Raw genomic sequence first — 24,387 nt, 5'->3', positions numbered from 1 at the left:
GGTTGGAAAGGCAGGTGGAGCCACAGGACCCCACATTCAGGTGCTCTGCAGCCTGGATGAGACGAGAACCTGTCCATCCAGCAGCCTTGACATGGGTTTCTTATTCCAGATGTTTCTGCTTTTTATTTTTTCTCTATCTGGTTGCATCATTGTCTTTTTGGTATGTTGCTTCGCCGTGCAGGGGCCTGTGCCTCCCCGCTCCATGCAGGGACACTTTTTTTTCCTTTTTTTTTTTTTTAACAGGAGGTCCCGGGGATTGAACCTGGGTCCTCCATATGGCAAACAGGAGCTCAGTCACTTCAGCCACAGCCGCTTCTCTGCTTCTGCTTTTGAGTTTGATATCCCTAGCTAGGATATCAGAAGCAGACACAGGGAAATAGCTAGGGCTCAGGTTGTGGCAACCTCCCATTTAGAGCAGGAGTTCCCTCTGTGAAAGCGCTGGTAGCCTCCACCTGCGTGCGTCCTTGGCAGGGCGCTCACCTCTCGAGGGGGTCCTTCTCTGAGAACACAGAAATGACCACCATCAAGCTTCAGCAAGCTTGAACTCAGCCGACTTCTGCCTTGATTGATAGATGGCCCTTTATGTTATTTGAACACCGAGACTGGGCCCCTCTAGCATCTGTGCTGGACCGTGCTCTGTGCGGGGTGCCCGTGATGTGTGGCGCCAGCCAGCCATTGCGTGACCCCAAACTTCTGCCTCCCGTGTGAACTTCCTGAAGGATTATCGCTCCTCGCCATCCTCGACTCCTCTCCTGGAGGACAGGAGCGCACTTGCCTCCGCCCCCACCCAGCTGCTGTCGTCACCAGCGCCTCTCACGCTCAGTTCTGGGCCCTCGCCTGCGTCTCTCCCTGCTGCACTTGAGAGTTGCTCAAGCCCGCCTTGCAACACTTCCCTTAGCTCCAGGACATCACCCTTGGTGGGTTTTCTTCCTACGTCATTCCTACCTCCTTGACTACTTTTCTTGGTTCCCCTTTCTGGTTTGTCATCTCCCCAACTTCTGGACGTGGGGGGAGCCCAGAGCCGGGTCCCTGCCCCGCTTCCCTGCCTCGGCTCCCTCTAGGATTTGCCGCCAGCTCACACACAGCACTGCCTGTTTTTATTCTCTGCCATGGGAGTGTCGTTCCCAGAGCTCAGGGGTTTGTGTGTGCTTGGGTCTTACTGTGCCCCAGCTTTCAATGCAGGACTTGCCCGCAGCAGGTGCCCGTGTTTACTTGCTGGATGGTGGTGGTGGCTGGGGCCTCCCTGCCCCTGACCTCGGGTGCAAACCACTGCGATGCCCCGGCACCCCTGCCCAGCCCAGGCAGCCTGCGCCAGGGGCTCCTCCAACCTGCCGGCTGAGAGGCCTCCCCTGCTCTCCGGATCGTGACTTTGGACAGCCTCCCACGCAGTGGTCATCAGCCTGGGCTCAGCGTCTGCCCCCTCCGTGCTGAGTGTGCCCTTGGGTGGTCAGTGTGGCCTCTCTGTGCCTTTGAGGTGCTTGGAAGTGGCTGAGATGGGAAGGGCTACGTGATAATCCATGTTTGCATGAAAAGATGAGAGACTCCAGTGACAAATGCAATACCTGATGCTGGGCTGGAGCTAATAACAGTGGAGGAGAATCCCAAAAGGACATCACTGGGACAATTGAAAGAAACGGAAGATAGGCTGTGTGCTTTACGTCAGCATGAGGTTGCTTGAACTTAAGGTGGTTACGTGCGTGAATATCCCCGTTCTGAGGAAATGCACTTGGCAGTACTAGGAGTTCAAGGCGCATGCTGCGTGCAGTCTACTCCCAGAAATTAGATAGGTGGATAAAAGACAGGATAATACAACAAATGTGTCACAATGTTAGAAGGTGGCAAATTTAGGCGTCTGAGTAGGAGGTGTGTTGGAGTTCTCTGTACTGGTTTTGTATTATTTTTTCAACTCCCTGTAAGCTTGAGATAATTTAAAAATAAAACGTTTTATCAAAAAATGAGATGTTGATGGCGGACTTGGCCCAGTGGTTAGGGCGTCTGTCTACCACATGGGAGGTCCACGGTTCAAACCCCGGGCCTTCTTGTCCCATGTGCAGCTGGCCCATGCTCAGTGCTGATGCGCACAAGGAGTGCCGTGCCACGCAGGGGTGTCCCCCGTGTAGGGGAGCCCCACACGCAAGGAGTGCGCCCCACAAGGAGAACTGCCCAGCGTGAAAGAAAGCGCAGCCTGCCCAGGAATGGCGCCGCACACACGGAGAGCTGACACAAGATGGTGCAACAAAAAGAAACACACATTCCCGTTCTGCTGACAACAACAGAAGCAGACAAAGACGAACCAGCAAATAGACACAGAGAACAAACAATCGGGGTGGGGGGAGGGGAAAGGGAGAGAAATAAATAAAAAATCTTAAAAAAAAAAAAAAGAGACGTTGGTGCGTGAGGCCTTGGAAGCACGGGGCACCCCTGTGCCTCCCAGCTCTGCCGTCACCCACCACCGTCCTCTCCCGCCCACGTCTCTATTGCCAGCCATCGTTGGCGGAGCTTTCCATGCCATTTCTCCGCCGGCACCATGGACCCCATCTTACAAGTGAGGAAGTGGGTTCCTGGAGGTTATGTCCCCAGTCTAAGGTCACCAGTGAGGAGGGGCTGGAGCTGGGAGACCCACGAGCCGAGGCCTTCACCCCACCCTGGGCAGATGCCTCCACTGGCCTTCCCGCCCCTGCCCCCAGCAGCCTCAGACCCCTGTGGAGCCCACCTGGTCCCTCAGGAGCCCCAGGCAGGGTCTGTGGGCAGGGGTGAGCCAGGCGGGGTGGAGGTGGGAGCACGTTCCTCAACAGCCTCAGAGCCCCCCCTTTCTCACCGCTGCCCCCAGCATGACCCCTGCAGCCCCTCCGACTCCTGCAGTCCGGCTCCTGCGCCCCCTTCGGCATGAGCCCCCGTACCTGCCTCTGTTCTCCTAGGCGACCCCTGCCGCCCCAGCCATGTCCCCGTTGACGTAATCTGGCTCGCCGTCGTCATCCGGGCTCCCCGCCAGGGCCTGAGGTGCCTCCTTCAGGACCAGCTCTGGGGACCGGCCGGCAGATGGGTGTTGGGGTGCTTCCCGTGGACGCGCCCCACTGCTGCCCCAGTCGCGGCGCCCCGCCCACACACCCCCAAACCCGGCCTGGCTCTCCCAGGTCAGCCCCCCACCCCCTGGGAGCTGACCCGTGGGAGCGGACCCCGCGTGGGCCTCTGCCCTGGGGACACCTACCCACAGCCCGCGGGGACTCCCGCCACTGCCGGATGGAGGCCGAGTTCTGATAGTCCGCAGATCCCTCATCGCCTGCGGGGAGAGCACACGGAGGGGCTGGCAGAGGGCAGCAAGGGGTCCCGTGCCTCGTGCCAGGCGGCCCCTGCACGGGAGGGAGGGAGCCCCCCAGTTGTTGACAGTACCCACCCCCCCACACTCACTCAGGACCCTCGGGGGGGCAGTGCTTCACCCGACACCCGAGAATGAGGACAATGCCTCACAGTGCAGGGCCCGCAAGGCCTCGAGGCCCACCCTGGGGGCAGGTGCCCCCCGCCCGGAGGCCTGCCCCTGCATCCTCCGCCCCGCTCGCCAGCCTCACCTGACTCGGGGTGTCTCTGCTTGCAGATAAGCACGTTCTCGTAGGAATTGGCGTCGTCATCATCTGCCAGAGAGGTGGGCAGGCACGGGGATGGCGGTCAGCCCTGCCCAGCCACCTGGCTCTTCTTCCCCACTCCCTTTGCAAGTGACCTGTCCTCCAGCCTCTGGGTGCCTGGGGCCTGGAACATTCTCCTGGGCAAGCTCCAGCAGCTCCAACCGGGGCTCCTCTGTGTTTGGAGGTTATGCCCGGACCCCAGGGAAGGGGGCAGAGAGGGCGCTGCACTCCAGGCCCAGGATGGGTGGAGGGAGGGAGGAGGCGGGCAAGTGGCAGCCTCAGAGGCGCATTGCTACAGGGCCGCGAGGGGCGGGGAGAGCTGCTGGGGCCGTGGTGCTGGGAGAGGCAGGGCAGCCTGCCGGGTGAGCTGCTGGCACAGTTCAGGAGCTCCTTTCCCAGGGGCCGTGAGTGGGTGCGGCATCACAGGGCCTGGCACCGTGCCAACACCCAAAATGGAGAAGCTGAGCGCTAAATCTGCCCCCAACAACCTCTGTCTGTTTGCTAAAGCTGTGTTCAAGAAGCTCCAAGAAATGAGCACCCTTGTCCATTCTGGGAGTGGCAGGGGGATGAAGAGGGCCTCCCCTCCCCCCACCTGGCCCAGCAAGGAGCCCAGGCCCTTCTCGGCGGGCACGTCCCACCCAGGAAGAAGGGGTCCTCCGTTCCTCCTGTCCAGCAAAAGCGTGAAGAGCTAGAGTTCCAGCTTCCTCGGAGCCTGCGGGCGGGGCGGCCCCAGCCGGGGTGCCCCTGCCGGGGCCTCCCCCACTCTCCAGGCCTGGCGGGGACCTGGGGTGAGCGCCGGCGTGACAAGAGGCCCAGCCTCCCGCCATCGGTCCACCCAGCCCTGGCCAGTGCACCCAGACCGAGGCCGGCCCCCTCCTCCGTGTCCTCCCTGCCCCCTCAGGGGCTCCCCTGCCACTTCCTCCTGCTGCCCGCACCTCGACCTTCCCCTCACCTTCCAGGGGCTTCTGGAACTGGCCCCACTGGTGACAGTCCACGGGAATAGGGTCTCTGCCAAGAAAGCACAGCACAGGTTGCTGGGCAGGCCTGTGATCAGGTGGGGGTACCCCAGGGTTGGGGGGACAGTGAAGCAAGGGCCACGCCAGCCAGCGGCACCCCTAGAAGCCCATGGGGCTCTGCCAGTCACCCCTCTCTTCCCTCCAGCCCTGCCACCTCAGCCCCCGAGCTACCCTGGAGCTGAAGAGGGCCGTAGCCTGATTCTAGCCACCTTGACCTTGCTCTATGACCTTGAGCAAGACTTTGCCTGCTTTAGGCTTCATTCTTCCCATCGGTGAAATGAGGAGACAACCCCAAGGCCCCTTCCTTTCCGGGGTCCCGGGGGTCCAGAAAGCTTGTCTTGGGCTGGGTGGCACAGGATGAGTCTCGTCCCCCACTGAAAGCCCTGTCCCCCATTGCAGGGCCACGCCCCCCCCCCCCACAGCGTGGTAGCGGCCCAGAACCTTCTAGGATGAGGAAACAGGGCAGTGGCAGGCAGGAAGCAGGGGGCCGGGGAGGGCCACTCACATGTAGGCCGCATCTGACACGCGTTTGCTTCCTGCAGGGGAGCAAGGGTGAGGCTGAGCCAGGCAGGGGGACGCCCACCCCCGCCCCTACCCCCGCGGGGCCCCCCTACCTTTGCTGAAGTTCTGGTATCTGGAGTCTGCGGAATCTGGAAGGCAAGCCAGGCTCACTGCTCCCTTCTCCCTGCCCTGCCCAGTGGCCAAGGGCTCTGGCCGGCGCCTGCAGCAGCCAGGTGGCCACGCACCTCTGCACGCGCTCTGTCCCCTCCGCTCGGGCGTGCCCTGAGCCAGCTCCACCTGCGTCCCCTGCCCCAGCTTGTGTCTGTCCTCCAAAGCCTGCTCCAGCCCTCACCCCCCAATATCTGTCACACCAGATGTCAACCTGCCTGAGCCCCACCTTGGCTAGGCCCGCCCCTGCCCTGTGTCCCACGGTCACTCACCCTCCAGGCTGGGTGAGAACTGCAGTAGCTTGTCCTTCCTGCAGGGGTGGGGATAGGCAGGGGCTGAAGAAGGCGTCAGAGCAGAGGGCCCGGCCTGGACCTGGCTCGGCCCTCCTCCTCCTCCCCCCTGCCGCGGGGCCCAGGACGGGGAGCTCCCACCTACCTTGCGTGCCCCGCGTCAGGGGCCGCGTCTGCCGGCGGATTTGTCCACACCTGCCTGACCACTGCAAAGGGCGAGAGGATGTGGGCAGGGCCCCTGGCGCCCTCCGCCCCCCCACCTCCCCGGCTCAGACCTGGCACACGGTCACAGGGTGATGGGGACGGAGGGGACCTTGACACGCCACCTCCCCGACCCCAAGCCCAGCCCCGGCCCTTTCGGGGACTCACACGAATAGGTCCGGGCCACTGCAAAGCTCTGTTGATTCTCGTGCCTGGAAACACGTGAGGCTGTGCTGAGCCAGTGCCTGGCAGCCCACAGTCCCCCCAGGGACAGGGGACAGGAGAGAGGGACAGAGAGGGATGGAGCAAGGCGAGAGTGAGGACGAGCTGCCACCTCCCTGCTGCCCTGAGTCTCTGGACTGTGCCCAGTCCCGCCCCCCTCCCCAGGTTGCCACCCCTCACTTGTGGCCTTGGACTGGACCCCTCCCCTGACATGACTGCACCGGGGCCATGTCCTGCGGGGCCTCAGTCCCCCTGGAGACAGTCGGGAAGGGTCCACGCGCAGATCTGGGAGGTGGCGCCGGCTGGAGGTGGCTGCAGAGGCTTCTGAGCCCGCCCCCTCCTCAGCGGCGACTTGGGGGAAATGATTTCATCCAGACGTGGCCCCCAGCTGCCACCCTTCTTGGGATATTCAAACAAGCTGGTATGACAAGTTCAAGGCTGCTGGGCACTTACCCATGGCCCATTCTCCCCTTCTTCCTTTGCAACAGAACCCTGATTTTCATGTAATTTCCCAGCCCCCCTGGCTCCTAGGTGTGGCCCCGTGTTCAAGGTCAATGAGTGCGAACCACGGTTGTTACAGGGGCCATGCAAGCTGGGGTGCACCCTTTCTGTCCTCCCCCACCCCTTCTTTCTTCCTAGCCGTGGGATGCAGAGGTAAGGGCTGGAGCTCCGTGGGCCATCTTGGACCAGGCAGGGCCTTGAGAATGGAGGCCGCACACGGGGCATGGTGGGGCAGGTTGGTGACTCATTAAAGCAGGTCTCTGGAGCAGAATGGGCAGACTTGCCCTGGGGGGTAGAGGGGGACCTGATTTGGGAGGGGTGCCCTAAAATCACAGGAGGGAGTCAGGCCTGACTTCCTGACGAGGTGCTGCAGGAGCTGGGGTTGGCGCCCACAGAGGCTGCCCCGTGCGGGCTGACGTGGGCACTGCGGGGGCAGGGGGAGGCCTTCCAGGGGACACCGAGCCACTCCTCCCTGTCTTGGGCCCCTCTTCCCTCTTCCCCAGGAGAAGGTTTAGCTTCTGACCTGGCTCTCAAATCAGTCAAGGCTGGGCAAGGGCTGAGGGGGGCAGGGAGCGCCTTGGGGCAGGGGAGTGGGGGGGCGCTGGGGGCACCGGATGCTCCGCCCAGCCCTGGTGGAAGTTACTGGCTCAGAGGGCCAAGGGGCCAAAAAAAAAAAAAAAAAATCCCGAGAAGGTCCAGCCCGGGTCCCGGGGGTGGGTAGGGACCGGGCAATTCTATTTTCAAGTCTCCTCGTGGTTTTTCAGTTGCAAAAGGAAATGAGAAAGGGGCGTGGGGCCGGTGTTTGTGAGTGCCTGCCTGAGCGTGCACTCACAGGCACGGTGCGTGAGTGGCGCATGCATGAGTGCGGGCGAGCGTGTGGGCGGGAGCGAGCGTGCAGCCGTGGGCCCAGCTGCGCACACGGCTCACAGGCTCCCGGGCCCGCCATGAGTCACCCTCTCGCTCAAAGGGCACCAAAGGCCGCCGTCCCAGTGGCTGGGGTGGCCTCGGCCTTCAGCCTGCAGGTCTGCAGCGTCCAGCACCGCTGGACCCCCGGGGGCTCGCAGAGCCTGCCAGGGCCTGGGACTCTGCCCCCCCCCACCCTCTGCCTGGGATCGTGACCCTGCTTGTCACCCTCCCTGCCCCGCGCCCCCCGCCCGCCTCCCGGCTTCCTGCCCTACATCAGCCCCCACGGCCACGTGTTCTGCGGCTCGCCCAGGCCCAGCTGACGGGGTCGAGGCCTCTCCCCCCAGCCAAGGCGTCCTGCCTGCACCGCCAGCCTCATGGCCCTTGAGACTCCCTCCCCAGCCCCCTCCTCCTGCCCCCGTCGTCTGCGGAAGGCCCCCTCCACCCCCCTTCTCTATCACACTCCTCCCCAGGTCCTCTCGAAAGCCTTCCCTGGCCCCCCAAGGGAACGCGCCCCCCCCCTTTCCCCAGCTTCTCTGCCCTCGTCTAGGGAAGTCTCAGACACAGCTCGCATCTACTCGGCACCCAGGGTCCCTGTGGGAGTGCGTCGCCCACTGCGCTGGGAGGGCGGACCCCTCGGTCCGCCGTGGCCCCAGCTCAGCAGGTCCTCCCGGGCCACTGGGGGAGACCCTCGTGGGGGGCGAGAGCGGCCTCTACCCAGGCAGGGGCAGGGCCTGGCAGCCCCCGGCTCCCTCCCGGCTGCTTGGAGCCCGCTAGAGTGTGGCACGGAGGAGGCAGCAGCGGCGACGTGAGGGAAGAGCCCACCGCCCCCCAGGGCCAGGGCGCGCAGACACATCCGGGACCCGCTGGGGACGCCGAGGCAACTCACAGGCTTCTCTGCTCATAGATTTTCTCGGACCTCTTGGCACCTGCAAGGACAGGCCCGGCTTAGCAGGTGTCCTGGAGCTGGGCGGGGACCCAAGGCCTCACCTGGGCCCACTGGGGGCCTCGGGAGGGAGGTGGGGGCCGAGCCGCCAGCCACGGGGACAACCCGACAGGCACAGGCACCTGCTCACGGTCATTGAGGGGACAGCGAGGAGCAGGCAGCCGTGCGGCCGCTCAGAGGAATGCCTCTACCCCAGACACGGGCCCTCCGCCCAGCCAGCCCACCCGGGGCTGCACGCCCGGCCTTGGGGGCTTTTCGGGGGCCTCTGGGAGGGGCTCTGGGGGACGCGGCCTCTCCTCCAAGCCCCCACTTCACCTGGGCGAGCGCAGCGCACGCACAGGCCGGCCACGGCTCCCAGCAGCAGCAGCAGCGACGCCCCCGTCCACAGCAGCTCCGTCTCCAGACTCATGTCTGCGCCCGGCCCCTTCCTGCAGTGCTACAAGGTGGGCGCCCGGTGAGCAGGGGGGCCGCGGGGCCCGCCCTCCTCCCCTCCGCCTCTCGGGGAACCCCTGCCAGCCCCCTGGCCCAGCCCCATCAGCGCCACGCCCTCAGGTTTGGCCCCCACTGTCGCCTGACAGCCCAGCGGCTGACCCGGGCCGTGGGAGCCCCGTCTTCCCTCCCTGCTTCCCCACCTGGCCCCCAAACCAGCACCCCAGCCCTGCTCCCCCACCCAGCCATCATCAATGCCGCGTAAGTGCCGGAAGGTTCTGGGCACCCAGTGGACAGCACCGTGTGCAGTGTGCACTCACTCGCCCTCACTTAGCCCATACAACCACCCTCTGAGGGAGAGGCTCGCCTGTTTCACAAATACACAAAGAGAAACTGAGGCTGGAGAACCCACAACTGCTAAATGGAGTCATATTTAAACCCCAGCCTCCCCATCTCCAGATATACACCCAGAAGAGTTAGAAAGAGGGACTCGGACAGACACTTGTGCACCAACGTGACCGCGGCAGACAAGCAGACGCCACCCAGCGCCCGTGGACCCCTGAACAGATAGGCACACGGGGTCTTTCCAGACAATGGGATCTTGTTCAGCCACAAAAAGGAATGATGACGTCTGACCCATGCTACAACGTGAAAGAAGCTTGGAAACACTATGCTAAGTGAAAGAAGCCAGGCAACAGGACACATATCTTACCAGTCCACTTAGATGAAATAGCGAAGTAAGCAACTTCATAGAGATAGAAAGTAGAGTGCAAGTTACCGGGGTGGGGAGGGGAGGGGAGAAAGAGAGTCATTGCTTAATGGGGACCAAGTTTCTGACTGAGGTGATGGAAAAGTGTTGGTAAAGCAAGGGGGTGACGGTGGCACAACACTGACTGTCATTAGCACCATTGAATTGGGTGTCTGAAAAAGGTTATTAAAAGGGGAAATTTTAGGCTGTCTATATGTTACCAGGGAAAAACAACGTAGAACTGTCACACACACAGAGCGAACCTAATGTAAACAGTAAGAGTATAATTATAAGGTTTCATCACTTGTAACAAAGGGATCACACTAAAGCAAAATAGCAACGAGGGAAAACTGCGGGATGGGTGGGGCAGGGTGGGGTGTATATGGGAACTCTACTTCCGTCTCCAGTTTTCTGTAAACCTACAATTGCTCTGATAAAGAAAAATGGAAAAAACGGCCAACTTTAGGTTATGTAATTTATAAAATTAAAAACCACCACCAGCACCTCCACCACGACAACCCGCAGGCCTCAGGGGCCCGCCCCGGCCCCGCCCGCCCCTGCAGCGCCTTCTGTGAACCCCTCTGCTCCCCCAGGCCCGAGGCTGAGGCCGTCCAGGGCAGGCGTCCCCGGGGCAGCTCCCGCACCCCAGGGCTTCGGGCTCTTTTCTGCCTGAGTCCACAGCCTCCTGGGGGACAGGAAGGCAAGGAGGAGGGAGAGCGAGCGGGGCTGGGGAGGTCAGGGAAGGCTTCTCGGAGGAGGAGGAGTCTGGGCTCACGCGAAAGGACGAGGTAAAGAAGGGTGCTCCAGGCAGAGGGGCAGAGACTGCCCGTGGAGGCTTGTGGGGGGACGTGCTGGGGTGACAAGGGGCCAGGCTGGACAGGAGACAGGCAGGGTGCGGGGACCGAGTCCCTGGGTGCGTGGACCCTGCTTTTTGGTCAGCAGTGGGTGACAGGAGGCGCAGCTGCCAGGCCTCCCTGCAATGGCTGGACAAGGGTAGCGGGTCCCGGGAGGGCATTTGAGGGACCCACCCCCTCTGCAAACATGAGCCCTTCTCCCCGCTCAGCCGGCTCCCGTTTCACAGCTGGGGAAAGCGACGTTCCTGGATTTAGGGGAGGAGGGGGCTGGCCTGGGCTGCCTCGCTCACTAGCTGTGTGACCTTAGGTGAGCCGAAGAACCTCTCTGGGCTCCGCCTGGGGGAAACAGCGCTGGCCCCGCGCTGGGGTGAAGATGGTGACGCATCCCGGGCAGCACTGAGCCACAGTCAGGTGCCCGACTCGGAGGCGCCCCCTTGCCTCTCCCCCAAGTGACTCGGTGGGAACAAGTGGATTCCCAGCCCGCGTGACGGAGCTGGCCCGCCTGGGGAGCAAGGCAGGCCCACGTCCTCGGGTGTTTCTGAGGCCGCTCGGCGCCCACCACCCCAGCTCCCCAGCCGTCACCCAAGACCCCCTCACGCTGTGCGCAGGGGGAGGCCTCCTGGGGTCAGAGCCCCGCGGGGCCTGCGTCTCCAGGCCTCAGTTTTCTCATCTACAAAGTGGGGTCAATCTAGTGCCTTCCTCGGCGTCGCTGGGGGCTCCCTGAGGAGGACCTTGCGCAGGGGGTCTCTGGTGGCGGCTGGTCTGCGCAGCTGCCTCGCCCTCCTGTGTCAGGATGTCGGTGCTTTTGCCCCTGAAGGAAAAGAGGCACGGGTGGGCCGCTTTCGGGGGGCTGCGCTCGGGTGGGCTGCCAGGCCTGACCCAGCAGGGGCTGCTAAGCCCCCAGGAGCGAGTTCCTGCCTCCTGGTCCCGCGAGGCCCCGGGGCCTGGCCTGTTGCCCCCTCCCCGGCACATCTGGCCTTCGCAGAGCACCCCGGGGTGCCCCAGCGCGGGGCAGGGTGCCAGCGTGAGGGAGGGAGCAGCATGAGAGAACGCAGGCCCAGCCCCGGCCGGGGCCCAGCGCCCCCGACCCGGGCCCCCCCGTCAAAGAGGAGAAACAGCGACGCTCCTCTCATGGGTTTGTCACCAGACCAGGCGGCCGGTGTGAAGTGGTGGCCGAGGTCAGCTGCTAGCACCGTTACTCTTGTCGCCGCCGTGGTCACTAAGTCCCCGCGGGGCGGGAAGAGGCGGCCGGCGGCCTGCAGCCAACACCGCGGCGGGGCTGGGACCCAGGGCTGGGCCAGGCTCCGGCTCCCCACGGGCCGGGGCCCTGGCCCGTCACTGTCACAGACACGCAGCGTCCGCGCCAGGCCCCTCAACGAAGAAAGGAGAGGCTGAGAGAGGCAGGGCGCCGAGGCTGGGGTCACCCAGCAGGGCGAGCCCCGGAGCAGGACTCAAACCCCGAGTGAGCGACTCCTCGCCCCAGGCTCCTCTACCCTTTTTACACTAAGTTTTATGAGTTATGAGATATTTTACAAAGGGAGACTAACGGACACTCTTGTCCCTGAGCCCCCCAGACCGCGCCAGTCGTGCCCTCTCTCTCCCGTTCCGAGGGCGGGAGGGGGGGATCGGGGGCTGGAGGGGGATGCTGGGCTCCTGCCCCCACCCCGGCAGTCCCCAGAGGGCCCCCCGGGGCAGGGCGCGGAGGGGGGGGTGGCCGCCACAGCCCCGCACCTCTGCAGGCCAAAATAGCACAAAGGGAAGTAGGCAGTTTTCATATGAACAAGGCTGGCAGCAGGCCGGCTGCGGGAAAGTTCTCGGGGCTGGGCTGGGGGTGCTGCCGGCTCCGCGGCCCCCGAGCCTCCGCCCGGAAGCCTGTCCGGGCCGTAGATGGTGAAACTGAGGCCCTGCGGAGCCCGGGGCCGCGGAGCAGGCGGTGCGGGGTGGCGTGGGGGCGGCCCTGGCCTGAGGTTCTGGAAAGGCCTCGTGCCCAGGGCTGTGGTCTCCTCCGGGGCCTGTTCCTTTCCCCCCAGGTACCCTCGGGCGTCACATGGGGCTGGCGGAGAGGCCTGGCTAGCGGAGGCCCCGGCGGAGGGCGCGGGGAGGGCGGGGGGCAGGAGGGCGGTGGCGGGCTTGGGCGGCCTCCGTCCTGGGGCGGGTGGCAGGGGAGGGTGAAGGCGGCGCAGATGGGGGCCTGACCGAGTGAGGGGCCGGGGTGGGGGCTGGGAGGGGGCAGCAGGGCTGCTTCCACCCGTTCTGGGGCAGCACCCAGGTGCGCCCAACTCTAGACCCCCACCCAGCCTCCCCGAACCCTGGGGCAGGGATGTCACAGCCCCCCCGTGTACAGATGGGGAAACCGAGGCTTGTGAGCCTCGGCCTGCCGGGAGCTGCTGGCCCTGGCCTCTTGGCCGCCCCCATTAGACTCGGGCAGACAGAAGGACCCCCTGGGGGCTTCCCAGGGCCTGTGCGGCCCGAGCTGCAAGAGCCCCAGAAACGGCCTGTCCCTGCGTCTGCCCCAGGGTCAGGGGAGGGCACCCTAGCCAGGGTGCAGGGAGGGAGTGCGGCCAAGGGAGTGCGCCCTGACGTCCTTCCACCCCACCCCACAGGGCCACCCAGTGCTCTGGCTGGGCCGGCCCCTCTTCTGCCCGACCCCTTGCCGCGGGCTGGGAGGGGGCAGCCGGAGCCCCCTGTCTCCAGGCCGGGGCCAGGCGCCCTGGGAAAGGCCTACCTGCGCGCAGGGGCTCCTCACGGCCACCACACCATCCTGGGCCCGCGCACCTGCTCGCGACGACAGCAGCGCCACAGCCACGGGCGGGCAGCGGGGAGGGCGGCGAGCTTCCTGTCAGCCACTGAATCATCTCATCTCACACATCCGCTGCTCTGCTGGACAGGCCGCGCTGTTAGAGAGGGGGGAGGGAGGGGAGGGGGAGAGGGGGGAGGGGAGGGGGAGGGGGACGGGGAGAGGGGGGAGGGGGAGGTACAGAATCTAACAGGCAGAGCGAGAGCGGGAAGATATGGAGACACACACTAACTAAACACACACGTAAACACAAAAGACACAGAGGAAGAGGCACACAGAGGGACGGGGAGAAGAGACGGAAACAGACGTTCCCAGATGCACACAGGAGAGGGCGGGCGACGTAGAGAGACACGTGCTGAGGACACACCTGGGCACGGAGACACGACACGCACACGGCACACACACACACCACTGCGCGAGGAAGAGAGCAGAGACACATGCAGAAGGGGATACACAAGCGGGGAGAGGAGGAGGGAGAGACAGACCCACAGACATACCTGGTGACCCAAGGGACAGGGGGACAGGCAGAGACTGAGCTTGACAGAGACGGAACCATGAGGCAGGCTCTGAGAGATGGGGAGCAAGAGTCCCCAAGAACGACGCATGTACATAGAGTGTGCATCTAGCTGTGTGACTACATATGTGTTTATAGAGAGAGACAGACTGTCAGAGACACAGAGCAAGACAGACACACAGACCCCGACAACTGGAGTCACAGACAAGGAGCCGGCCCTATGCATGCATACACGTGTGTGTATCTCTATGTACACACATCTACAGGTGTGTCTATCTTTAAATCTCTTTGTATGCAGAGACAGACACAAAGAACATGTGTGGACAGGGACAGAGATGCATGGCAGATGCACACAGGGGCAGAGCAGATGTGACAAGCAGCCAGAGTGACAAAGACAGACGGATAAAGGACAGGACACCAGCTGGGGACAGAAGAGGCAGGCAAGCGTCCCCTCCCTGTAACCTGGAAACCGTCTCTTCCCCCGCCTTTATGGATGGGGCAAACATGCGTGGGTCCTGCGTGGAGCGTGGGAGGAGCGGGGTAGGAGCACGGCTGCAGTGTCCCCTCCCCGTTCTGACAGCCGGCAGAGCCGCTCCTCCACAGTCAAAAACTGTGAAGGGGACCTCCTCCCAGCAACGGGTAACCACCAAAATTGCTTAGAAAGGTACCTGGCCCACGAGGAGGGCTCAACAGGTACACATCCAGCAAGTCCTTGCTGAGTGCCTTAAGTCACTGGTCGTAGGTCACTTGCCTAGGCAACGAGGTCGTGGAACTATAGCCGCAGCCCCACCTGCTAGAGATGCCACACAAAGCCCTTCTTTTTTTAAAATCTTTTTTTCTTTTTAAAGATACATAGATCACACAAAATGTTACATTAAAAAATAGAGGAGATTTCCACGTACCTCCACTCCCCAACCCGCCCCCCACTCCTCCCACATCACCACCCTCTTTCATCAGTGTGGCCCATTCATTGCATTTGGTGACTACACTTTGGAGCACTGCTGCACCACCTGGATTATCGTTTATGTTGTAGCTTACACTCTCTCCCCGTCCATTCAGTGGGTTATGGCAGGATATATAATGTCCTGCATCTGTCCCTGCAGTATCATTCAGGACAACTCCAAGTCCCGAAAATGCCCCCACGTCACACCTCTTCTTCCCTCTCCCTGCCCTCAGCCGCTCCCAAGGCCACTGTCTCCACATCAGTGATGTAATTTCTTCCATTGCTAGAGTCACGATAATTCCACAGGTGAATACCAGTCAGTCCACGCTAATCCATATTTTATTCCTCCATCCTGAGGACCCTGGGATGGCGATGTCCACTCCACCTCTAAATCGAGAGGGGGCTTAGATCCCACATGACTGATGGGTGGGATTCTCCTGGTGAAGTCGTTTTTAAGTTCGGCCTTTCCAGACCTGGAGCCCTCAGGTCTCTTGGTGTGGGTACAGGTTTCTCTGTGGCCCCTGCTCTGGATGGCTGAGCCTTCTCTGGGGTGACAAGACCAGGGCTAGAATGGGGGTGGGGGGTGGATCCTGCAGCTAGGCAGCCAGGAGGCCAAAATGCAACCGAAACAAAAACCAAGGGGCTGGGTCTGCCGGGTGCTGCCACCCTGTGGGAGAAAAGAGAAGCACATGGACCAGGAGCTTGACGGGGCAGATCTGCGGCCTTGGGGGGGATAGGGGATGGGGTGGGGGCAGGAGCAAGGCCAAATCCACCCAACTTCAAAGCTTGTGCTTGTGCAATTAACTGCTACACCCTCCCGGCCACTGAAGCCCCTCCAGCTCCCTGTGGGCCAAAGCCAGGTGTGCTGAATTCAAGACTCACTCAATTCCAACAGTAGCTCTTACAAGCTGAATGCTAAATTCCTCCCACAGGTGAGCCAGCAGAGGTCAGGCTCATTGGAACCTAGACTCCAAAGCCTGCCCCCTGTCCATCGCCCCTTGATGGCAGGAGCCATGCCTGCCAGCAGTGTGGGACCCACGCCTTCCTCCCACTAGAACAGGCCTGCACTGGTTCCCAGTTGCGCCTGGACTGTGTGCTTGGCTAGGCGCTTCCTACCTGTAGATGGATGGAAGTGTGACTACCTCAGTTGGGAGGAGAGGGTGGGACCTCCTGGAAGGGGCAGATGCTGAAAATGACCTTGGATTTTAGCCAAGTTGCGAGGGCGCCCCTCACCCTCCAACAGGGGCACCTAGAATTCATCTTGCTCCCCATATACAAAACAAGGGGTGGTCAAGCCCAGAGACCTTGAGTAGAATGAGGTGCTGCCCCCTTGCTAGGTAATTCCCAAAGTCCTTTGTGAACGTCATCTACCCATCAGCTGTGAATCAAAAGATGCTTTAAAAAGGTAGTTTTTAAGACCGCTCATCATGAACTGTATACATTTGAGTAACGAGTATCAGGTGTTTCAGTTCACTGCCAAGTAACCGCTGTGTGCCCATCTGATAACAGAAGCAGGGTATCTCAATAATACCAACAGCTCAAAGAGCTATAAAAACTCGAAGGCGAAAATCATCTGGGCTCATTAATTTTGTAAAGACTGATGAAAAACGCACCTTGACAAGTGTGTACACCATGAGAACCCCCTAACGGCCACTTACGAAGTTGGGTGGTTCCCACCTCCACTTCCAGCCATCTGACATTGGCCATGAACCCACTACCCCAACCTAGGCTACACTGCCTCCACCCACCTTAAGTTTTGTTTTGCCATCTCCATGCATTCCTAAAAAGTGTTCAACTTTATAAGAAAGTATCATGTTTAAGTGCTTGGGATTTATTGACCATTTATTACATTGCCACCGTTTGACCAGACCTCTGCATACAGAGACGTCTGTACATTCTATTTGAATTCACAATTTCTCTCTTCTATTGACAGACATCAAATTGGTTCCAGATTTTTGCTGCTGTGAAGGTTCTTGACAGTCTTGGGTACATACCTGGGAGAGAACCAGCAGGTTGTGGTATATGGGAACGTTCAGTTTTCAAGTTAAAGCTCATTTTAGTTTCATTTCCAAGGTAGCTATACTGACTTACTCTGCAGCCAATTAGAGACCCACATTCTCTACGACTAGTTGTCAGGCTTTTTTAATGTCACCGTCTGAGTGGGTGTAAAATAGTATTTCATTTCTTTGAAGCTCTGATTTCTAAAGAGGGGAACGTTGTTTTTTAGCCTTATTTCCTCTCCGGGGAAATAGCAGCTAAGTTTATTTTTCTATTGTTCATTCTCTTACCAATATGTAGGAATTCATCTGTTCTTTTTTTTTTTTTTTTTTGGCAGTTTGTAACTTGCCTTCTCTTATGTTTCAATAAAGTTTTTTTTTTTTTAAAGATACATTTTTAAAAGTTTATTTCTCTCCCTTTCCTCCCCTCCCCCCCATTGTCTGCTCTGTGTCCACTTGCATTCTTGTCAGTGGCACCGGGAATGTGTCTTTTTGTCGCATCATCTTGTTGTGTCAGCTCTGTGTGATCAGTACCACTTCTGGGCAGGCTGTGCTTTTTTCGTGGGGGCGGCTCTCCTTGAGGGGCCCACTCCTTGTGCGAGAGGCTCCCTTATGGGGGGGGGCACCCCTGCATGGCACAGCACTCCTTGCATGCATCAGCACTGCGTGTGGGTCAGTTCACCACATGGGTCAGGAGGCCCGGGGTTTGAACCTTGGACCTCCCATATGGTAGGCGGACACTATCAGTTGAGCCAAATCTGCTTCAAATGGCAAGGCTTTTATATAGTGAACAGTCTTAATTTTAGTAGAATACGTAAGGCATAAAAGACAGACTCCTACCAATTCCAAGGAACTTTGTGTTACTTGCAGAATCTTCTCAGATCCCCTTCCCTGTTCCACACCTGTTCAGAATAAGCTTCTAGGTTAGAAATGATGAAACATTAGCTCTCCCACAGTGAACCAAAGAGCAAGTCCCAGGAACAAATTCTCTCCAGTTGTCAAACTGAGTATGAGTAGAGCATGCCATTGTGCAAGTGTGCTTTTACTTGTATATTTAATATTTTTAGACTTAAGAGGGGGGATACAAATGGGGAGATTGGATAAAAAGTACACAGTCTTCATTATTTTGTCCATTTTCATGACAAAAGGACTCAAGTAGTTCTGGAATCTGTTGTCTCACCAATTCTTTCTTTACCACAGAATCACATAGTTGAAAGCCAAGAACCAGGCTAGTCTTGAAGAACAACCAAAATGGACTCCAAAGTGGTAAAAACATTCTTTAGAAATTTGAGTCTTATATCAAAAGGGTCTCACTTGGCACACATTAAATTTGGTTTCTCTAGTCAGTTCAAGAGCAGCAGAGAAATCTGGCATCAACTACTTGTCCCACCCTAGGGCAAAGTTGGTGCACTCACGAGGACGAAGCTCCATTCACGTGCGACCCAGGGGAGGCTTACCTGCTTCCTGTAAATGTTCACCTGACAAGGTGCTTGGGAAAAGCAACGATGGTGAAAACCATCATGAAACCAGAGCGCCACCTGGAGAGCGGCAGGGGGACGACTGCACAAGAGGGTCACTTCAGTCCCAAGAAACCCTCGCAGTTGCTGGAAGGCAGAACTATACGACCCTTTTCAGCATTACATCCCACGGCCCTCAGAGATGGAACCCAAAGGACCCCTGTGCAAAGCCTGTCAAACCAGTCTCAGGAAATCAGAAAACAAAACCTCAACTCCTCAACTTAAGACGGGTTGGGGCTTTGTTTTCTTTTCATACTTGGGGATTTTTTTTCCCCTTTAAAGAAACGAGTAGGCTTCTAGCTCTCTGCACAACACACTCCTGAGGCAGCTAGTCCAGGCACTCCTCACCTCCTTTAGGGAAAGGAAGGTGTAGCCACGGCTCTTACCCCCGCCCCCCCCCCCACCGCAAGGCGCTCCTTACTCAGGTGAAGGAGCTCTGCATCAGGCCAGAGCCTCCACCACCACCCTCCCCGGAGCAATCCCCACTAGCTTCTTTGCCTACAGAGAGAGGTCAGAAAAACAAATAGCAAATAGCAGTACCCACCAGTCAGTATTGTGGAGATCACCTAGTCTTTTTTTTTTTTTTTTCAAGAGGTACCAGGAATCGAACCCAGGACATCGTACATGGGATCAGGCACTCAACCACTGGGCTATACTCATTCCCCAAAGAGAGTTGGTTTTTTCATTTGTTTGCTTTTTGAATTATGAGGGATTGAACCTGAGATCTTGTACATGGGAAGCAGGTGCTCAACCACTGGGCTACATCTGCTCTCCCATAGATCTCCTTTTAAAACAGAAGTCAGAAAAGGCAGGTATACATTATGGAAATACCTGATTTCCTCCATTTAGGAGAAAACACATTACATTCATTTAACCAAAAACTACTGCTGGACTACATCTGAGGTTTCTGTCTGGTTAAGAAATCCAGTTTTAGAAAGGGAGAAAAAGCTGGCACTCTATTTCTAATCACTAGCTTTAAAATGATTTCTCACCAAACTTGTAACTTTGAAAAGATGCTTTGTTTATTTCAATTATAGTATATACTTCTAAAATTTGGATGCAGTTTGCTAAATTTTAAACTGACTTAATTTCATGAACTGCTGAAAAAGAACTCAAAAATAAAGACAACTGTTAAATATTACGTAAGGTTTTCTTTTATTTAAAAGATCATTCACAAAATACCATATCCATAGATTTACTTTCTGTCATATAGCTGAATGTGTTAAGTGTTTGGAATTCCATTCTTACATTTAAAAGTCAACTGGATTGCCCAGAAGTTTTAGATGAATTTGTTTTGTTCTTAATCTTTTCCACATTGAAGATGTAAGTAGGTCATCTGAAAGCATCAGGTTTGATTACAACCACATAATGCATGTCTTTCTTAAATTAAGTATTGGTGTTACACAAATGGTTCTTATCTCAGAAGCAGAAAAGACAGGTAGAAGGAAAGAAAGGAGCGAGAGTTCTGTAAATTGCTGAGCCCTTGTGATAAAGACAGAGTAAGAGAAGGCAAGGATGAGAGGTTAGCGGTTAACTACTATCTGCACACACGGCACGGTGCAGGCGGGTGGCCGGCGGGCCTCCAGCAACCTGGAGAGGGCCTCTCTTCCCCAGCCAGCTCTTCTCTAGCTTCTCCCGCTGCTGGCTGGCCCTGAATTGCGCTCCTAGGGACAGGCTGGGACTTGGATGTTGAAAGAATTTTTAATTTGTTCGCATGTAGGTGGTTCAAGCGCAAAAGCTATTCCTGCCTAGTCCCCAACCCCCCAGGTAACGGCTGAAACACTGTACATGGGAACAAGAAGCTTTGCCCCAAAGACGCAGCAGCAAATCTACAAGTTATTTTAAGGTTCCTGAAAGCTCTGCATAGCAAAATTTTCAATTCGTCATGTAAAACAGAGTAAAGTGCCAGATTCTAGGCCCATTTTCATTACAAATTTAAGGGATGGCAGGAAGCACTGTGCCTTGTTTCTTATACCGGGGAAGAGATAAACAAAGGAGAGAAGCAAAAGACACAAGCAGGTTTGAAAAAAGCAATGACAGTGCTCAAAAGTGAGCCCAGCACAAATCAACCCACCACCACCACTGCCACTCAACTCTGCAAAGCACTTTTCCCAGCAGAAACCAAATGGGATGGCAATCTGCTACCACCAGCCAGGCTGGAGAGCCCTCTGAGACACGGTGAAAGGAGTTACCTAGTTTAGACGCCGTCTTGAAAGAGCGCTCATAAAAAACGTGAACACCTCAGTGCACTCAATTCATGTCCTATGGGAACTCCCCACCAATGTTTCCCAAGACTCTTCCTGAAGGCTTCACTGTCTGAAATGGGGGCCTATTCTGCCTGAATAATCCATTTGGGGAAGGGGTACTAGACAAGGACCATCTGTAAATGGAAGAGGACGGAATTCGCAAGGTGATCAACAGGTATTTTATCCTGGTTTTGAAAACAAAGTGCCTCAAATTCTGTATGTGATCACAGCTGAATAAAAACAAGTTGCTATTCAATCTGTCAGTGACTTCAGTCTCTGGATTTTTCTTGGAAGTCACAGCAATACAGAACTCAACATGCAGGTCTGAAGAGAAGCACTACGGAAAATCAAAAGAAATGACTAGAGCCTGGCCAGTGTGTCTAAAGTAAAAAAGAGAAAGCAAAAGAGAAAATGAAGCAGCACCTCCCTCCAAAGAACTGTCCATGTGGTGATGGTTGCCTTCGTCCCCCTACAGAAATCCATGTGCTCTATGGACAATGAGGAGCAAGAAGGAAAGAGGACAGAAGGGAAAATGGGGAAGAGGTAGGAGGGAAAAGAAAAAAAAAAAAAGCACAAAACAGGCACTAGATAGATACAGCAAAGCCAAGAATGTACTAAAAACCACTTGTTAACAGCTGACATGCATTCACAAGCTCTGTGTTTCTGCTGTGAGGAAGGAGGACTAACGTCAGGTGCAGGAATGGCGACGGCAGGACAGCCGGCCCAGGGGCTAACCAGGCCGCGGTCTTGCTTCCTAACCCCCACACCCCATCCCCTCCCGACTGCCAGCTCATTCTTGCTCTTTGTGAACGACTTCCTCTCTGGGCCTGGCTCCCCCGAAGATAGCAGAGTTGGGATTGGCTACTTGGTTGAGGGGTGTTGCAACTGTTCGAGGTTTAAGCTGGAGTCGTGGTCTCTGTGCTCTTTCCTCTGGGGAAGAAAAACCATGGTTTATAAAGAAATCGATACCATTCCCATCCAAGCACAAATTATAGAACTGATGTAGATCTCAACAACCCAACCCATTTCGTACAGCTTTATGGCCTTGAAGAACTATTATTCCATCAATGAATACTCTAGTAAAGGTAAGAAAAAAAAGGTAAGACTTGAGGGGGCAATCTACTCTAAAACTGCATGTGGTATAAAGCAAAATGTTTTCTGTGACGGGTAATCAATGTACCATGAAAAAACACCCACCATTTACAAGTTATCACCGTACCTTCTGTTGGTTCTCTGAAATCCATGTTGGATCCACGAAGAGGGGGGCCGTCTCTAAACCGACTCCCCATCGGAGGGCCTGTTCGCCGGTCACCAGGGCGACTCCCTCCCCGGCCTCCCAAGAAGTCATCCCTGAAGCCTGAGAAGGAAGATGACCCTGAATTATTTTTTAAAAATTACTGTCTCAGAGCTGGCTACCATAGTGTTTTGTGAATTATTTCTGAATTTAATTTCTTTTAAATTCTTAATTTGTCCAGTATCTGAAGTTTTTCTAAAATAAAATGGACTGAAAATGAATCCAAGGATGAATCTGCTGGATAATGAGAATGCTAACAGAATTTTAATTAAAAAAAAAAAAAAAAGAATCTTAGGAGAGAAAAATGAAATGAAATGAGCTGTTGCTTATATTTGTGGCTTACAGGAAAAGTGGAACAATATCATAAAAGTTTGTTCTAGTATTGCTTAAAATAAAAATTCTCAAAGCAGGTTTTATCCCTTTTTTAGCATGTATCTATTCTGTTATTGAAAAAGATATACCTGAAATTTAGAAGCATTTAGAGTGCAAAATCCTAAGAAAAAGCTAGATATGATGGCAAAATAAAAATACAAAGTCACCTCTGGGTGACACTCCCCATTTTCCTGTTTCTGCTGCTTTTCGGGTGTGGATCTTTCTAAAATCAAGGCACCTGTATAGTAAACAAAGCACTTATCTAAGTAAGGCCCACTCCCTTCATAGAGGGGGGCACTCCCGAGAGAACAGAAAGCACCTAAGACCCAAATGCCCGTTTGTAAGGGGTTTTTATTTCTCCTATTCATCTGTCTATCTGCTAAAACAGTTACAAAGGGAATTAAATGGTATCTCATTTAGAAATGTTAAGAGTAAATTGCAATTCTCATTGGAGTAGAGAAGAATATTTTCTCAATGGATTTTAAGAACCTCAGGCTTTCGTTTTATTACATTTAAGTGAAAATCTTTCATGGGTGGGGGCACCAACCTTTTAAGAGTACAGCCCATTATAGCTAACTTACAGTAAAAATACATAAAAAAAAAAAAAAGAATAAGTAAACGAGCATGTCCCATTTGTTTACACTCCCAAAGGAGACTATGACTTGCAGGACGGTGACCGAGCGGAAAGCCTGTTGCGGCACCCATCTTTGAAAAGAACCCAGAGCCTCAGGGCCACATGTCTCCAACCGCAGCATATTTATCTTTTCAAAGGAGAGCAAGGATATGTGGACAGGGAACTCAGTTCAGAGAGTTAACAGTATCAATTTTAACAAGACAAGTAAAATAGGAGCAATGCTTTGGGGAAACACATTGGGATGACGTAGTCAAGTCTAAGAATCTTTACAAAGTCTGTTAACAACGACAACATATATAGTTCATTAAACTTAAGTATTCAAACATTTAAAATGACATTTTCCCCAAACTAATATCTAAACTGTGAAGTGTACCTTCCCATGTGTGTATGGAAGTTACTCCACTTCAATGAAATTAAGTCATTTTCCACACAAATAAACTCTCACACCCACAATGTCAAGGCAAATAAGTAAAACTGATACGTTGTCCAAGGTATGGGAGACAGAGTCCAGCAGAGGGAAAAAATAAATGTACATTAACATCAAGTGACAGCCTCATTTCAAAATCACATGTTCCAAGTAATGGGGAGATTACAAGGAAAGAGCAAGGTATGATATGAACTACGTGTGCTTTATCTTCTGCCTGAGATTCCAAGCGAAGCCAAAAGGCGGAAGACATCAGTTCCGGATATAACCCCTATGGTTGCTAAGCTGTGAGCACACTGTGCTGCAGCACCGAGCAATCCGGAACTGGCAAATCAAAGGCCACTTCTCAGTAAGTCACTGCTGGACTTGGACTGGCTTTGAGAAGACATTTGTTGCATGTTTCAATCAGAGACTAGTTTATACATAAAATTACAGGCTAGCTGGATTATACTGTAATTTTATGAATACGCTCATTTCGGATTGGCTATGGGACTTTTAGGAATTAAACGCAACAGATAGTCATCTGTTTAGTGAAGGCAGTACCGGAAATGGACGAACAAATACTTAGGAGAGCAATCCTTAAAGCGCAGGTGTGGCACGCAAATTGACCTCTTGAGTTTAGCTGAGACAAGGAGGTGCCTATTGGTCAGCCTTGGCTGGTCAAGAAATGGAACATAATTGGGATTATTAAGGGATATGGAGCCCCGCCCCCAATTAAAAAAAAAGAATAGGCCACCAGGACCTTTTATCATCTCAGAAGGAGCCACCAGGAACCACAGTTATGAATTTTATAAACTCTAGAACCTCTCAGTATTTCTAGAAATAATAGCACTTCTATTTGTGCAGTACACAAAAAGGCCACTAAGAAGTCTCCCTGGACTAGATCCTGAGAAAGACCCTCGAGAAAGAAAGGCCCATAAGCCACACAAGGCGCGGCAGGCTGGGTCGAGGGAACTACATGGGGCAGGTCAGTCCTACCTGCCCACAGTACAGGTCTCTTAAGGCCAACCCTGAACATTTAGGTTCTAAGAGGCTTGCTTGCGTGCCTGGGTACCTTTTGACAAAGTTTTATTTGTGAAAGAACTAAAGGAGTAGTCCAGCCAGATGGGCTACTCACAAGAAACGGACAAGAGCAGCAAGGCCCCTGGGAAAGGTAAGAGGTGATACTTTAAATACTGATACCGGAATTGAAGTCATCCCGGGAATCCCATCCACCTCTAGATTCTCGAGAGCCACCCATTCCTGAGGAT

At 55.8% G+C, this 24,387-nt stretch overlaps 2 protein-coding genes across 4 annotated transcripts in view; both read right to left on the bottom strand.

Annotated features, from left to right (window-relative positions):
- Positions 1 to 280: 280 nt before the first annotated feature.
- LAT2 (linker for activation of T cells family member 2) lies at positions 281 to 13,213 on the bottom strand. 2 transcript variants are annotated; one of them, XM_004461195.4, is made up of 13 exons: positions 13,125 to 13,213; positions 8,684 to 8,804; positions 8,312 to 8,351; positions 5,965 to 6,008; positions 5,741 to 5,801; positions 5,578 to 5,615; positions 5,251 to 5,286; positions 5,142 to 5,172; positions 4,573 to 4,628; positions 3,567 to 3,629; positions 3,209 to 3,280; positions 2,901 to 3,021; positions 281 to 499 (listed from the first exon to the last, which is right to left on the bottom strand). In XM_004461195.4, the coding sequence occupies exons 2-12, from the start codon at positions 8,775 to 8,777 to the stop codon at positions 2,915 to 2,917; spliced, it is 642 nt and encodes a 213-aa protein (XP_004461252.1). In that variant the 5' UTR covers positions 8,778 to 8,804; positions 13,125 to 13,213; the 3' UTR covers positions 281 to 499; positions 2,901 to 2,914. The 2 variants fall into 2 exon arrangements, with proteins under 2 accessions (XP_004461252.1, XP_023445354.1); XM_023589586.3 differs by having other exon boundaries at positions 5,965 to 6,041; positions 8,684 to 8,796; positions 13,125 to 13,210.
- Positions 13,214 to 19,303: 6,090 nt separating this feature from the next.
- The window catches only part of EIF4H (eukaryotic translation initiation factor 4H), a 29,071-nt gene continuing 23,987 nt past the window's right edge, over positions 19,304 to 24,387 (bottom strand). The window contains exons 5-7 of one of the 2 annotated variants that reach the window (XM_004461196.4): positions 24,320 to 24,379; positions 21,633 to 21,770; positions 19,304 to 21,343 (exon numbers count right to left, since the gene is read on the bottom strand). In XM_004461196.4, the coding sequence (XP_004461253.1) occupies positions 21,204 to 21,343; positions 21,633 to 21,770; positions 24,320 to 24,379 (338 nt within the window). In that variant the 3' untranslated portion in view covers positions 19,304 to 21,203. The remainder of the gene's footprint in view (positions 21,344 to 21,632; positions 21,771 to 24,319; positions 24,380 to 24,387) is intronic. The other variant, XM_004461197.4, reaches the window with a different exon arrangement.

This window comes from Dasypus novemcinctus, chromosome 23, assembly GCF_030445035.2.
Source record: "Dasypus novemcinctus isolate mDasNov1 chromosome 23, mDasNov1.1.hap2, whole genome shotgun sequence".
In the NCBI taxonomy this organism is placed as follows: domain Eukaryota; kingdom Metazoa; phylum Chordata; class Mammalia; order Cingulata; family Dasypodidae; genus Dasypus; species Dasypus novemcinctus.
The sequence above is the reverse complement of the archived record's forward strand: the minus strand, read 5'-3'. Positions and strand labels throughout refer to the sequence as shown.